At 45.3% G+C, this 17,192-nt stretch overlaps 1 protein-coding gene across 2 annotated transcripts in view; it reads left to right on the top strand.

The window, feature by feature from the left end:
• Nucleotides 1-17,192, top strand: part of LOC140385216 (protein disulfide-isomerase TMX3-like) — a 169,293-nt gene that overhangs the window by 34,712 nt on the left and 117,389 nt on the right. For both annotated transcript variants that reach the window (XM_072467123.1, XM_072467124.1), the window contains one exon: nucleotides 12,423-12,546. In XM_072467123.1, the coding sequence (XP_072323224.1) occupies nucleotides 12,423-12,546 (124 nt within the window). The remainder of the gene's footprint in view (nucleotides 1-12,422; nucleotides 12,547-17,192) is intronic.

Below are 17,192 nucleotides of genomic sequence, written 5' to 3'. Positions count from 1 at the left end.
CTTTCAAGAATCACTGGAGGCAGGAAGGGTCCCAGAGGACTGGAAAGTGGCTAAAGTAACACCACTGTTTAAGAAGGGAGAGGGGCAGAAGACAGGAAATTATAGGCCGGTTAGCCTGACTTCGGCCATTGGTAAGATTTTAGAGTCCATTATTAAAGATGAGATCGCGGAGTACTTGGAAGTGCATGATGAAATAGGACTGAGTCAACACAGCTTCGTCAAGGGGAGGTCATGTCTGACAAATCTGTTCGAGTTCTTTGAGGAAGTAACAAGGAAGTTAGACAAAGGTGAACCAGTGGATGTGATTTATTTAGATTTCCAGAAGGCCTTTGACAAGGTGCCGTCTAGGAGATTGTTAAATAAGTTAAGAGCCCATGGTGTTAAGGGTAAGATCCTGACATGGATAGAGGATTGGCTGACTGGCAGAAGACAGAGAGTGGGGATAAGGGGGTTTTTCAGGATGGCAGCCGGTGACTAGTGGTGTACCTCCGGGGTCGGTGCTGGGACCACAACTTTTCACAATATACATTAATGATCTGGAGGAAGGAACTGAAGGTACTGTTGCTAAGTTTACAAATGATACAAAGATCTGTAGAGGGGCAGGTAGTATTGAGGAAGAAGGCGGGCTAAAGAAGGACTTGGACAGGCTAGAAGAGTGGGCAAAGAAGTGGCAGATGGAATACAATGTGGAAAAGTGTGAGGTTATGCACTTTGGAAGGAGAAATGGAGGCATAGACTATTTTCTAAATGGGAAGATGCTTAGGAAATCAGAAGCACAATGGGACTTGTTCACGATTCTCTTAAGGTTAACGTGCAGGTTCAGTCGGCAGTTAGGAAGGTAAATGCAATGTTAGCATTCATGTCGAGAGAGCTGGAATACAAGACCAGGGATGTACTTCTGAGGCTATGAAAGGCTCTGGTCAGACCCCATTTGGAGTATTGTGAGCAGTTTTGGGCCCCGTATCTAAGGAAGGATGTGCTAGCCTTGGAAAGGGTCCAGAGGAGGTTCACAAGAATGATCCCTGGAATGAAGAGCTTGTTGTATGAGGAACAGTTGAGGACTCTGGGTCTGTACTCGTTGGAGTTTAGAAGGATGAGGGGGGATCTTATTGAAACTGCCAGGAAACTCCGTGGCCTGGGTAGAGTGGACGTGGAGAGGATGTTTCTACTTGTAGGTAAAACTAGAAGCAGAGGACAATCAGACTAAAGGGACAATCCTTTAAAACAGAGATGAGGAGGAATTTCTTCAGCCAGAAGATGGTGAACCTGTGGAACTCTTTGCCGCAGAAGGCTGTGGAGGCCAATTCACTGAGTGTCTTTAAGACAGAGATAGATAGGTTTTTGATCAATAAGGGGATCAGGGGTTATGGGGAGAAAGCAGGAGAATGGGGATGAGAAAAATATCAGCCATGATTGAATGGCGGAGCAGACTCGTGGGCCGAGGGGCCTAATTCTGCTCCTATGTCTTATGGTCTAAGGTGTTGTAAGGCTGTTGTAAGTGATAATGTCTGAGAAAGAGTTTCATAGTTAAGATTGTGTTTTCTTCTGGATTTATTTAATGTTGTAATGCCAATGCATCAGTTCTCACATTCCTGGCATACATTTGGTTGACTGATGTGAACACTAGCAGTCTTTTAATGCCAACCCAATGTATAATTGTGTAGAATAGAGATTCCCAAAATATTTCACTTATGTTTCATTCATAGCTACCACTTCCTAAGAATCATTAAGAGGATTTCATTTTTGCAGTTAATATATTGTTGAAGACAAAGCAAAATAACCACTTCCTTACATTGGATAATTGTGCATGACACTATTATTAAGGGCGAGAGCGAGAAACCAGAGAATTATAGACCAGTTAGCCTAATATCAGTTGCTGGGAAATTGCTAAAGCCTATAATTGTGATTGATGAGCCGAAGAATTTTGAGGTGTTCAGGGAGACCCAACATGGGATTTGTTGAGGGTAGGTGATGCCTGGAGAGCCTGATTGAATTTTTTGATGAGGTGACAGAGTAATGGGCAGGATGCCTGGATGTTATTTATACAGACTCTGAGAAGGTATTTGATAAAGTCCCTCATAAAAGACTGTTACCTAAAGTTGAAACTCATGAATTGAAAGCAATTTATTGGCCTGCTTAATAAAATGGCTGCGAGGAAGGAGACCGAGTAGGTGTAATGGACAATATTCCAATTGGCAGAATGTGAATTTGTGGTGTCCTACAAGGATTTATGTTGGAACCTCAACTATTCACTCTCTTCATTATAGGATTAGGTGGTAGGGTGGAAAGGATTAAAAGCCACATATCCAGATTTGCTAATGTATTGTAAGCAGTGTAGATGGTATCATAAAATTACAAAAGTAAATTAATAGATTAAGTGAATGGGCAAAACTATGGCAAATTGATTTCAATGAGGAGATGGTGGCTTTGTGGTAATGTCACTGGACTAGTAATCCAGAGATACAAGTTATTTTTTTCTTTCACGGGACTGGCAACACCAGCATTTGTTACCCATCCGAAATGCCCTGAAACCGAGTAACTTGCTAGGTCATTTCAGAGGATAATTGAGAGTCAACCACACTGCTGTAGGTCTGAAGTCGCATGTAAGCCACTCTGGGTGAGGATAGCAGATTTCCTTCCCTGAAGGACATTAGTGAATCAGATGGATGTTTACGACAATCGATGGTAGTTGTCGTGGTCACCATTTCGAAGTCTGGCTTTATATTCCAGATTTGAGTGCTCTGGGGACATGGGTTCAAATCCCACCATGGCAGCACGTGGAATTTAAATATAGCTACCTGGTTTACTGATGTTCTTTAGGGTTGAACATCTACCTGGTCTGGCCATATTTGACTCCAGATTGAAAGCGGTGTTAACTGTCCATTAAAATGGCCGTAAGCCACTAAATTCAAGGGCAGTTAGGAATGGGCAACGAACGCTGGCCTTGCCAAAAACAATCAAACCCCATCAAAGAATAAAAGGATGAGGCCACACACTTAACATAAATTGGATAGAATAGTAAGAATTCAGAAGTAGTGCCAGTCCAAAGAGACTTGAGAGTCCAGGTTCACAGATCATTAAAGTGTCATAATCAAATACAGAAAATAATCAAAAATCTAATAGAAGGTTGGCCTTCATAAATAGAGGACTAGAATGCAAGGTAATCAACGTCATGCCTCAACTGTGCAAAGTACTGGTTAGACCACAAATGGAGTATGTGAGCAGTTCTGGGAACCTCACCGTAAAAGATGAATAGGCCTTGGAGGGAGTACAGCACAGCTTCAGTCGAGTGATATCTGGATTCCAAAAGTTAAGCAACAAAGAACAAAGAAAAATTACAGCACAGGAACAGGCCCTTTGGCCCTCCAAGCCTGCGCCGATCCAGATCCTCTGTCTAAAACTGTTGCCTATTTTCTAAGGATCTGTATCCCTCTGCTCCCTGCCCATTCATGTATCTGTCTAGATACATCTTAAATGACTCTATCGTGCCCGCCTCTACCACCTCCGCCGGCAATGCGTTCCAGGCACCCACCACCCTCTGCGTAAAGAACTTTACACGCATATCTCCCTTAAACTTTTCCCCTCTCACCTTGAACCCGTGACCCCTAGTAATTGAGTCCCCCACTCTGGGGGAAAAAGCTTCTTGCTATCCACCCTGTCTATACCTCACATGATTTTGTAGACCTCAATGAGGTCTCCCCTCAACCTCCGTCTTTCTAATGAAAATAATCCTAATCTACTCAACCTCTCTTCATAGCTAGCGCCCTCCATACCAGGCAATATCCTGGTGAACCTCCTCTGCACCTTCTCCAAAGCATCCACATCCTTTTGGTAATGGGGCGACCAGAACTGTACGCAGTATTCCAAATGTGGCTGAACCAAAGTCTTGTACAACTGTAACATGACCTGCCAACTCTTGTACTCAATACCCCTTCCGATGAAGGAAAGCATGCCGTATGCCTTCTTGACCACTCTATCGACCTGCGCAGCCACCTTCAGGGTACAGAGGACCTGAACACCCAGATCTCTCTGAACATCAATTTTCCTCAGGGCTTTTTAATTTACCGTATAGTTCGCTCTTGAATTGGATCTTCCAAAATGCATCACCTCGCATTTGCCCGGATTGAACTCCATCTGCCATTTCTCCACCCAACTCTCAATCTATCTATATTCTGCTGTATTCTCTGACAGTCCCCTTCATTATCTGCTACTGCACCAACCTTAGTATCATCTGCAAACCTGCTGATCAGACCACCTATACCTTCCTCCAGATCATTTATGTATATCACAAACAACAGTGGTCCCAGCACGGATCCATGTGGAACACCATTTTGAGAAACTCCCTTCCACTACTCTCTGTCTCCTATTGCCCAGCCAGTTCTTTATCCATCTAGCTAGTACACCCACAAGACCATAGTGGTGGATAGTGGGGGCAGGTACGTGATGGTGAGTGGCAGATTGCAAGGTGGGGCGGTGGTGCTGGTGAACGTATGCGCCCCGAACTGGGATGACGCGGGATTCATGAAGCGAATGCTGGACGTATCCCGGACCTGGAGGCGGGAAGCATGGTAATGGGGGGGGATTTTAACACAGTGCTGGACCCAGGGCTGGACACCAGATCCAGGACCGGGAGAAGGCCAGCAGCGGCCAAGGTGCTTAAGGGATTTATGGAGCAGATGGGAGGGATAGATCCGTGGAGATTTGCCAGACTGATGGGGAAAGAGTTTTCCTTCTTCTCCCACGCCATAAAGTATACTCCCGGATCGACTTTTTTGTCTTGGGAAGTGCGCTGATCCCGAAAGTGGCAGGAACGGAGTACTCGGCTATAGCCGAGTCAGATCACGCCCCACGTTGGGTGGATCTGGATCTAGGAGAGGAAAAGGAACAGCGCCCACTTTGGAGATTAGACATGGGACTACTGGCGGACTAGGGGGTATGCGGAAGGGTGAGGGGATGCATCGAAAGATACCTGGAGGTCAATGACGGTGGGGAGGTCCAGGTGGGGGTAGTATGGGAAGCGCTGAAGGCGGTGGTTAGAGGAGAGCTGATTTCCATTAGAGCCCACGGGGAAACAAGAGGGTAAAGAAAGAGAGAGATTGGTTGGGGAAATTCTGAGGGTGGATAGGCAGTATGCGGAGGCCCTGGAGGAAGGGCTATACAGGGAAAGACGAAGACTACAGACGGAGTTTGACCTGCTGACCACGGGAAAGGCGGAGACGCAGTGGAGGAAGGCACAGGGAATACAATATGAATATGGGGAAAAGGCGAGCCGGCTGCTGGCTCAACAACTTCGAAAGAGGGGGGCGGCGAGAGAGATCGGAGGAGTTAGGGACGAAACAGGAAAGATGGAGCAGAGAGCAGGGAAAGTGAACGAGGTGTTCAAGACATTTTATGAGAGGCTGTATAAGTCCCAACCCCCGGAGGGGAAAGAGGGAATGATACACTTTTTGGACCAGCTGGAGTTCCCGAGGGTGGAGGAGCAGGAGGTGGCAGGTCTTGGGGCGCAGATTGAGGTGGAGGAGGTGATCAAAGGAATTGGGAATATGCAAGCAGGGAAGGCCCCGGGACCAGATGAGTTCCCGGTGGAATTTTATAGGAAGTATATGGACCTGCTGGCCCCGCTTCTGGCGAGAACCTTCAATGAGGCTAAGGAAAGGGGGACACTACCCCCGACAATGTCGGAGGCGACGATATCGTTAATTCTGAAACGAGACAAAGACCCGCTGCAGTGCGGGTCATACAGGCCCATCTCCCTCCTAAACGTAGATGCCAAGCTGCTGGCCAAAGTGATGGCGACAAGGATAGAGGAGTGTGTCCCGGGGTGGTACATGACGACCAGACAGGGTTTGTTAAAGGGAGACAATTGAACGCCAATATACGAAGGTTGCTGGGGGTGATGATGATGCCCCCACCGGAAGGGGAGGCAGCGATAGTGGTGGCGATGGATGCAGAGAAGGCATTCGATAGTGGAGTGGGACTATTTGTGGGAGGTGCTGAAGAGATTTGGGTTCGGGGAGGGGTTCATTAGATGGGTTAGACTCCTGTACGGGGCCCCGGTGGCAAGCGTTGTTACAAATAGTCAAAGATCGGGTTACTTCCGATTACATAGGGGTACAAGACAGGGGTGCCCCCTGTCCCTGTTACTGTTTGCGTTGGCAATTGAGCCATTGGCCATAGCGCTGAGGGACTCTTAAGAAGTGGAGGGGGGTGCTTAGAGGGGGAGAGGAACATCGCGTGTCACTAAATGCAGACGATTTACTGCTATATGTGGCGGACCCAGTGGAGGGGATGCCAGAGGTAATGCAGATACTCAGGGAGTTTGGAGAGTTCTCGGGATATAAATTAAATATGGGAAAGAGCGAACTTTTTGTGATGCACCCCGGGGAACAGGGCAGGGGGATAGATGCTCTGTCGCTGAGGAAAGTGACAGGGAATTTTCGATACCTGGGGATTCAGGTGGCCAGGAACTGGGGAACCCTACACAAACTTAACCTGACGCGACTGGTAGAGCAGATGGAGGAGGACTTTAAGAGGTGGGATATGGTGCCCCTGTCATTGGCGGGCACAGTACAGGCGGTCAAGATGGTGGTCCTCCCGGGGTTTCTTTTCGTGTTTCAGTGTCTCCCCATCCTGATTACTAAGGCCTTTTAAAAAATAAATAAATAAATAAATAAATAAAAATAGATAGGAGCATTACGAGCTTTGTATGGGTGGGAAAGACCCCGAGGGTAAAGAGGTGGTTCCTACAGCGCAGTAGGGACAGAGGGCGATTGGCACTGCCGAGTCTGAGTGACTACTATTGGGCCGCCAATGTGTCGATGGTCCGTAAGTGGATGGGGGAAGAGGAAGATGCGGCGTGGAAAAGGCTGGAGATGGCGTCCTGTAAGGGAACAAGCCTGAAAGCGCTGGCGACGGCGCCGCTACCTTTCTCCCCGAAAAGGTACACCACAAACCCTTGAAGATCTGGGGGCAGTGGAGACGACACAGGGGAGTGACGGGTGCCTCGGTGTGGTCCCCGATAAGGAATAACCACAGGTTCGTCCCGGGGAGGATAGATGGGGGATTTCAATGTTGGCAGCGAGCAGGAATTAGGAAGCTGAAGGACCTGTTTGTGGACTGGACGTTTGCGAGTTTGGGAGCATTGGAAGAAAAATATAAGTTGCCACAAGGGAATGCTTTCCGATACATGCAAGTGAGGGCATTTACGAGGCAACAGGTGAGGGAATTTCCGCAGCTCCCAACGCAAGGGATCCAGGATAGAGTGATTTCGGGGGCATGGGTTGGAGAAGGTAAAGTGTCGGAAATATACAGGGAGATGAGAGACAAGGGAGAGACGATGGTAGAGGAGCTGAAGGGAAAATGGGAAGAGGAGCTGGGGGAAGAGATTGAGGAAGGGCTGTGGGCAGATGCCCTAAGCAGGGTAAATGCCTCGTCCTCATGTGCCAGGCATAGCCTGATTCAATTTAAGGTTCTACACAGGGCGCATATGACGGGAGCAAGACTGAGCAGGTTTTTTGGGGTGGAGGATAGGTGTGGGAGGTGCTTTAGAAGCTCGGCGAACCACACCCACATGTTCTGGTCGTGTCCGGCACTACATGAGTTCTGGGAGGGTGTGGCAAGAGTGGTCTCAAAGGTGGTGGGGGTCCGGGTCAAACCAAGCTGGGGGTTAGCTATATTTGGGGTTGCAGAAGAACCGGGAGTGCAGGAGGCGAAAGAGGCCGACGTTTTGGCCTTTGCGTCCCTAGTAGCCCGGCGAAGGATTCTACTTATGTGGAAAGAAGCGAAGCCCCTGGGCGTGGAGGCCTGGATAAACGACATGGCAGGGTTCATAAGACTGGAGCGAATAAAATATGCGTTAAGAGGATCGGCTCAGGGGTTCACCAGGCGGTGGGAACCGTTTCTTGACTATCTCGCGGAACGATAATGGAGAAACAGAACAGACAGCAGCAGCAACCCGGGGGGGGGGGGGGGGGGGGGGGGCGGGGAGGGTTATTTTGTGTTTTGTTTTTTGTTTTTCTTTCTCTCTTTAGGCTAGTTGTGGATAATTGCTTCTTGTGTAATACTTTTTTCTCATTTGTTGTTAGTTTAATATATTATTTAAATAACGGTTACTGTACATTTTATTATTAAGCACTGCTTTGTCCTGCTATGGATTCTCCTGAACAGCTCTTTCCAGCAGATTTAGTTGAGAGATCCTGGCCTGTTTGTGTCTGTGGCCCTCTCTTCCTTATTATGAAACAATCCATTTAAAATCCTTCAGTCCTGTTGCTTGCTTGCTGCTAACAATATGGAGGAACCTCTCTTCAGCCCAGGGCACGTGACGTCAGTGTATGGAATGCATGACCTGCTCTCTGTTGCCACTCCAGGCAAGAAGACTCCTATCGATTTTTAAAAATAAATCTGCTCCTGAGTCAGCGTGCTGACGTCAGGAGAAGGAGGTCTGCCCCACTGGGCTCCGGGCCTGTGCACTGCTGAGGGGCATGCATGCGCAGGGCAGTCGACATTCTGAAAGCATTTTTTAATAGCCGATTGCGGCCGACTACTTCCTGCGATCGGGGACGCATGGGCCCACGACCCTCCCGACACCCATCTGTGTTTGAAAATTATTGAGTTAGAGGGCAGGAGAGATTAAATGACAAAGATGTAATGGAACATAAGACAAAGGGAGTGGTAACATAGTGTTAAAAGTCTAAAATTTTGGTTCAGAGAAGGTATTAATAGCAGAATATAGGTCAGCACTGCGACGATAAGGACGGTGGAGGAAAACGTTCTGGGAGCACCGACACCTGAGTGCATGACGGAGCTGAGGAAGTTTTTAGGGCTCATCAGTTATTACGGGAACTTCATCCCGAACCTGGCTACCTTGTTGGTGCCCATGCATGCGCAATTAAAGAAGAACTAGAAATGAGCCTGGAACGCTCCACAGGTGGACGCATTCGCTAGAGTGAAGCAGCAATTGTTATCATTCAAACTGTTGACGCATTACGGTCCGTTGAAGCCACTCATCACCACATGTGACATCTCTCCATGCAGCATTGGGTCAGTGATGTCCACCAGTGGGACAATAGGACGGAACGGTCGATAGCTTAAGCGTCCAGAACCCTGGCTGACACGGAGCGCCGCTATGCACAAATTGAGAAGGAAGGACTGGCCGTGATATTGACATTGTCATATTGACATTGAATTTTATGGACACCCTACCCGTGGACCCAAAGGGACTTTACGTTGGAGAAACGGCGCCACGTCATCCTACATGGTGTGCTATAAGGGAAACTCCCAGAGGAATTGTGGGCCTATCTGGCAAAACAGCAGGAACTCCGCGTTCAGGACAGCATCCGGCTATGGGGAGCCCACGTGCTAATCCCATGGCCAGGTCAGCACAAGACCTTGCAAGATTTGCATAGCGGACACTCGGGTGTTTCCAAAATCAAAATGGCTCGCAAGGAGTTACGTGTGGTGGCGAAGGCTTGATGGCGACGTTGAGTGAACAGTGGAGCAATGTGTGGCTTATCAGGAACACCAGACACTCCCTCCTTCTGCCTCGCTTCACCCTTGGAGTAGTCAGAATGCCCCTGGGTGCACCTGGATGTTTTTGCTCCTTTATAGATACCCACTCAAAGTGGATGGACATGGACTGAATGTCTTCCATCACCATGCGAATCACCGTGGAGAAGTTGCACCAATGCTTCAGCACCCATGGAATCCCAGAAGTGCTTGAAACGGACAATGGTAACCCCTTTACCAGCGGGGAATTCCAGGTGTTTATGCGCACCAGTTGGGTGAAACATTGTCAACCCGCCTGTACCGCCCATTCTCCAACTGGCTGAGAGGACAGTCCAGATGTTTAAACAGGGCATGAAGAAACAGACGTCAGGGTCCATTGAAACTAAGCTGGCATGGTTTTTGTTTGATTACTGAACAATGCCGCACATCCGTGGTAGTACCAGTAGAATTACAGATGGTCCGCGCCTCCGGACCTGCCTGAGTTTAGCATTCCTGAGTCTTGGCGGGAAGGAGGAAAGGATGCTGGACTCCAGAAGAGGTATCACGATCACCAGGCGAGTGACACCAGGGAACAATGTTCACGTTGGGAATTTTGGGGACAGCACCCAGAGGGTGCTAGGGACCATAGTGAAGAGAATGGGACCAGTTTCATATACGGTGAGGACTAGAGAGCGGACCGTGCAAAATCACGTGGTCCACCTCCAGGGCAGGGAGCCTTCGCCAAAGGAAGCTTCGCTGGACGAATCCGTACCTCGTTCACCCTGTCTGCCATCCTTTAGCCAAGAAGCACTTCCCACCAGGGACTGATGCCCGGGCCAGCAGGATGCCGACGACTGCATCAGATATGGGCATCGAATCCTCAGTGCTCCCGGAGACAGGGCCCCTTTGACATCTGTGCGAAAAAGATGCTGCCTGATACAATACATGTCTCCCGACCCCACACCTGCTAGAACAGCCACAGGCGAAACACCGAAGGAGACCCCTCTGCAATCTGTTGCAGGGAAATCTTTGGACGTTTGAGGGGGGGGGGGGGGGGATATAATAGCCCTCACGAAACCCATGGGCAACTTCCAATTGATCTCCCCGTGGGACTCGTGGAATACAAATTCCCTCACTAGTGGGCGGAAGCCAGCCCAGCTGGAGCTTGTAAATCTCCCTATAAAAGCCGGCCCAGACGGGAACTGGCATGATCGAAGTGGGACCTGTAAGTCATGTTGTGGCCTTTACTTTGTGTTAGATTATTAAATACTGTTGAACTTACCTTCTCGGATCTCCTGAGCTTTTATAGCTATTCAGAAAATCATTACATTTTGGTATAGTTCTAGATAATGATTGGATATTACTAAGAACTTTGAATGAAAACCCATATGTTTAAATATGTCAGGATCCCTAATTATAGCATTACAATTCTCCTCTTTTTTCGCCCCCCCCCCCCCCCCCCCCCCCCCCCCCCCATCCCGTGCATCAACTATTCTATTTAATCTATATGCTAATGATATCTAGGACAGATGACGGAAGATCGTTTTTTTTTTTTGCTAACCTCCTTGTATAGCTCACTTGATCTGTACAGATCAATCATGTTCGGAAGCTAAACAGTTGTATTGTTTCCTAGTCTAAAACTGTGCATTCAGTCCCCATGGCACTTCTCCCCTTTGCTACAGTGCATGTTAATTCAACAGGCCTTTCCTGCTTTTCACTTCCAGACCATCCCACATAATTCTTTGAGCAATGTTGTGAGATATTCCTATAGTTGAGGTAAATAATACATGTTTACAGTTGTCCTTGTAATGGCATAATAGTAATGGACATTAATGTGCGTCATTTTCTCCAGTTTTCTTTCCCTGCTACACCTTCCCATGCAAATATGAAGCATTCAACTGACATTACTGATATATAGAGCAGAGATTCTGTGTCCTGCACCAATGAAACTGCATATGCCTCCCCAGAACATAATTATATTAAATGATCCAGTATTTAAAGCATGTTACTTTGACTCTGATCCTATTGAGCATGACAACAAGTGGTGAATTCTACTGAACTCCGAGTGAAGTGTTTCCTGTCTTTGCTTTGTGTTTGGAGGCCTCATTCTCATGGGTACCTCCACAATCTAATTTGATCTGCTGGGGATTTATTTGGTCATGACTGCATGGAGTCACAACATCAAGAGTTTGTGTGTTCCAAACATGTAAATTTGAAGGCATTAAAATTATTTAGAACTTCCTCACAGGAGGAAGCTTCAGAGCTTAATAAAAACTGTTGCACTTGGATGTATAACTGCAGACATTAGAATGCAGTCTGAGATTATAGTTCCAAGTCCCAACTCACCGGGCACTGGTAGTGAGGACACCTCCGACTACCTTTAAGTAATAGGAGATTCCTGTGTGATCTGTTAATACTGGTCATCCTATTTCACATTTCAAATATGTAGAATATGCATTTTAGAATTTGGTTATATGAACAGCGGTTGTGCATTTCAGATGTTTGCGTAACATGTTTGTAAACTGATACCTTTAAGGGAGTGTCACAGGTCTTTTAAAATCATTAACTAATCATAAATTAAAATCAAATCCTCGTGGTAAAAGATTTTGAGGTGCAGGTACATACATGTCAAGTGCAGGTAGAAAAATCAATAGAAAATACATGCATGCAAATGTTTGATGAAGTCAGAAATTGGCATTGGATGTAATACCAATCTTGGTGAACAGCCCAGGTACATTGTAAAGTATAGTAACTGCGAAAACCTAATGGAAGGTGGCTGGTGCCTTGAATTGGTACTTGGGATGATAAGGGCAAAAACATTTGGGGAGGGTGAGTTTGATTTGATTACTTAACATTTTAACAGTTGTTCTGATATTATTCCCTAAGCCCTCCACAAATGAATTAAATTATCCACTGCTTAACTGTTTTGTTTATTTTAGTTCTATGCACCTTGGTGTGGCCACTGCAAGAAGTTGGAACCAATATGGGATGAGGTAGCTGCTGAAATGTTTTCCTCCGGGTCTCCGATAAAAGTGGGGAAGATGGATGCAACAGTTTATGCAGGTGAGGCTGTGCATCAGTGTCCTATTATGTCTTGTATTGAATCATTGGTCCATGATAATTTGTGAAATATTGTGTGGTATTACAGGAGTTTGGGATGCATTGAGATTGATTCTATCTTGCATTTTGTTCATTTTATTCCTTGAAAACTAAAACTGTGGCTCGTTGACACTGGACAAAATCAATTTGGTTCTTTTCAAAATAAAAATGTCAGTGTTGGCTGTTACTTAACTTTGACTGAGTCTTAAGCTACACCCATGAAGTGCAATTTATAGCTGGCAGCTAAAGCTGCTGGAACTCCTGATCGTATCTTGCACAGAATCTGGTAACACAGCCTATGCATGCTTGTATGTATTTAGAGCTCATTTTTCCCCAGTTTTTAATGTGAAGAGAATAAGGTTATGAACATCTGCTTTATATTAACATTAAATATAATTGTACATATCATCCAATCGTACATACTGGTAAACAATCAGGAGCCAAGTATCATGTTGCTCAAATTTTGGCGACTTTGTTGCTTTCCAACCTAGTACAGTATATAACATTTTGCCAAATTATCATTTTAAAACAAAGCTCCTCTATAAATTTGCATTTCTTTTAGAATTCCCTGGACTAACGTTGTGAAATACAGGCTTCCACTTCCAGCACCTTTGCCTTCATCTTTCCTACTGGTATTTCCTACTCTTTTTGTGCATGCATTAGATGTACTGCTGGGACACCAGAACTATTCTTGTTAGTAAGTCATCTCTCCTTCCCCACATCTGCTAGAAAGTCTCCCCCTTCCACCCCTTCTGTTAATCAAGCCTGTTCAATGTGGAGTTCTGATCGTCATTGAATCACTGGAACTTGATTTTCCTTCGAGTAGGACAGACCTAGTGTCTGCAGTTAAAGGAATTCCGGATCAGGATTATTGATCTGGAAGCCAAAATATAGGGGGGAAATACCTGGACGTTCAAGTGGTCCTATAGGAAGTGAGTCTGGGAAATTAATAATGGAAATTGAGAAGACAGATGAGTTAAATTGGTATTTTGCATCGGTTTTCACTATAGAGGATACAAGTAACCTCCCAGAAACAGCAGTAAATCAGGAATTGACGGGGAGAAACTCCAGAAAATTACAATCACCAGGGAAGCGGTACTGAACAAATTATTGGAACTGCAGGTTGACAAACCCTGATGGATTTAATCCTCGGGTTTTTAAAGAAGTGACTAGTGAGGTAGTTGATTAGTTTTAATTATCCAAAATTCACAAGAATAGTGGGAAGGATCTGTTAGATTGGAAAATAGCTAATGTAAATCCTTTATTCAAAAAGGGAGAGCAACAGAAAGCAGAAAACTTTCGGCCAGCTAGTTTAACATCTGTCACAGGTAAAATATAAGAAGCTACTATTAAAGACATTATAGCAGGGAATTTCGATAAATTTCAAGGCAGTCAGGCAGGGTCAACATGGTTTTGTATAAGGGAAAGAATCTTCAAGGAGTGCCATATGCTGTGGAGAAAGGGGAACCATTGGATGTACTGTACTTAGATTTACAGAAGCATTTGATAAGGTGCCACACCAAAGTTTTTGTGTGAAAATAAAAGCCCATGGTGTTGGGAGTAACATGTTGTCATGCATAGAAGGTGATCTTCGATGATCATGCGTGGTTTGAAAATCTCCGCTGGGATCCCGTCCACTCCTGAGGCTTTTCCAAACTTCATGTGTTAAAATGGAGGCTTTGACTTTGTCTATGCTTGGTGGATGTCCAAGATCATCTTTTATGGGGATTTGGAGTTTTCCTCAAACACATCCTCACCTAGCCAATAGGAAACAGTGGGCAGAATGTGACGAGTGGTGTGCTACAGGGATCGGTGCTGGGGACTCGCCTTACAATTTTTATAACAATTTGGATGAAGGGACTGATGGGTTGCTAAATTTGCTGATGACTCAAAGATACATAGGAAAGTCAGTTGTGAAGAAGACATAAGTAGACAACAAAAGGATATAGATAGATCAGGTGAGCGGGCAAAGATCTGGCAAATGGAGTATAATGTGGGAAAATATAAGATTGTCCATTTTGGCAGGATGAATAAAAAAGAAGCATATTATCTGGTGAAAGATTGCAGGGCTTTGAGAATTGGAAGGATCTGGATGTTCTAATGCATGAATCACAAAAGGTTAGTATGCAGATACAGCAAGTAATTAACAAGGCTAATAGAGTTAGTGTTTATTGCAAGGAGAATTGAATACTAAAGTAGGAAGGTTATGCTTCAGTTATACAGGGCATTGGTGAGGCCACAGCTGGTGTACAGTATTTGTCTCCTTATTTAAAGAAGAATATAAATGTGTTGGAAACAGTTCAGAGAAGATTTGTCTTCTGAGGAAAGGCTGGACAGGCTAGGCTTGTATCTTCTGGAATTTAGAAGAGTAAGAGGCGCCTTGATTTAAACATACAAGATCCTGATCAGAAAATCTAGAACTAGGAATTCATTGTTTAAAAATAAAGAGTCACCCATTTAAGGCAGAATTTTTTTTCTTTGAAAGTTGAGAGTCTAAGGCAGAAGTAGATAAAGTCTTGATAAAAGGGTGAAAGTGAAGCTGAGGTTAAATTGAGGTCAGCCATGACCTTATTGAATAGCAGAGCGGTCTCAAGGGGCCAAGTGGCTTACTCCATCGAATTTGTATGTTTGTACGTATAAACTTGCTCTTGAAAGGTTTTAACGCTTTGGGGGATTTGACATTGTTTATCCTCATTTGGATTTTATCCTCACTCGGTGTTCTAAATGTCGGGGTGGATGGGTGGAGACCAGAAGGAAAAGCCAGTAAAATTTGAGGAATCACTGGTACAGGTCCAAATTGAAGTTCCATTTTATTCACAATTTTGCTGGCTTTTCTTTCTGGGGAGGGAGTGGCAGCAAATGTTTTAAAGAAATGTCATCACCCTTTGAGGTCTTGGAAACTTTTATAGCTTTAATTGCTTCATGGCATTGAGTTTAGATTTTTATGGTTTAGTTAAATGAGAGTTTCCTAGCTAACAGTAGCTGTTTCCAGCATTCAGTTGAACTGCAGGTTTCATAGTAAGTAGACAAGTTTCTATTTTTAACCATACATATGGAACCTTTCCCCTCCAAATCTCAAAGATGCCTGGTGGCAAATTTATGGGGCTGTACCTGCTGTTATTATGTGAGCCATATGGTTCCCACAGCTCTGCATACTGTAACCTCTTCTTGCACCCATACCATTTGTATTTAATGAGCAGGGAATACTCCCATAATCTAAATGGAAGACCAGCAATGAACCATGTGTACCTGCAAGCAACATTGTTACGATGACCCCAGACCAGACCCCAACAGTTACCAGGATACGGGACAGAAACCCCAATATTTAATTTACTCGTCAGACTGTGAGGAAAGGAGTAATTCCACAGACAAATAAGTATATGGAATATTAAAACAAACTTTATTACTAACACAGGATTAAAATAACTTTAACTTCATACAAGAAAATAGCACACCAGTTTATAAATTTAACTGTAGAAGCTGTAATCACCTTTCAAAGATGGGATTCACAAAGAAGATTTTTTTTAAAACACAAAAGCGTCAACAAAGATGGGACCAACCATTTTTAAAGGTATATGTGACAAGACTAAGCAGACTTTTTACTGTAAGCAGTCCTATCCTTACCAGATATCCGCATTTCAGTTTTCCAGCACGGTCAGGAACTTCAGGCAATGCTCTCCCTTCCCCTCAGTTTCTGAGCATCGAGACTAATAATAGCAATTTACTGCTGCCTTAAAATCATAATCTTTATTAATGTCACAATTAGGCTTACATTAACACTGCAATGAAGTTACTGTGAAAACCCCCTTATCGCCACACTGCAATGCCTGTTCGGGTACACTGAGGGAGAATTCAGAATGTCCAATTCACCTAACAAGCGCGTCTTTCGGGACTTGTGGGAGGAAACTGGAGCACCCGGAGGAAACCTCGTAGACACGGGGAGAGCGTGCAGACTCCACACAGATAGTGACCCAAGCCGGGAATCGAACCCAGGTCCCTGGCGCTGTGAAGCAACAATGCTAACCACTGTGCTACCGTGCTGACTTGTAGCGGACATTTGTTAAATCATCATTGACCCTGAGGTTTATGCTGTTTATTGCTTAGAACCATGTAACCCATCTCCCATTACTGCATTCGTACAGTCCCTCCAAACTCAATCCCTCACTAGCGTGGTTATTGGTCCGCCACTTTGATTTGTAGCCCAACCAGATCCTGCCCAATACCAACCAACTCAGTCTGGATGTAATTATTCTCATATTGAAGGAAAAGTTGTTCAATTCCACTCACTTCAAGGTAAAAGGCATTGATGGGAATCCACATGGATCTTAACTATGGCTTTATTATTGCCGAATATGACAAATGTTCTTTGTACTTTCCCTGATCTCTTTTCCTGTTATGCGGATATCATGTTGGAGCTGCTTTCTGCTTGCACTGATCAGGATACCATAATGTGGAGATGCCGGCGTTGGACTGGGGTGAGCACAGTACGAAGTCTTACAACACCAGGTTAAAGTCCAACAGGTTTGTTCCGATGTCACTAGCTTTCGGAGCGCTGCTCCTTCCTCAGGTGATCCTCAGGTTCCTCAGGAGACCTCTTCATTCACCTGAGG

Source organism: Scyliorhinus torazame, chromosome 11, assembly GCF_047496885.1.
Source record: "Scyliorhinus torazame isolate Kashiwa2021f chromosome 11, sScyTor2.1, whole genome shotgun sequence".
NCBI lineage: Eukaryota > Metazoa > Chordata > Chondrichthyes > Carcharhiniformes > Scyliorhinidae > Scyliorhinus > Scyliorhinus torazame.
The sequence above is the reverse complement of the archived record's forward strand: the minus strand, read 5'-3'. Positions and strand labels throughout refer to the sequence as shown.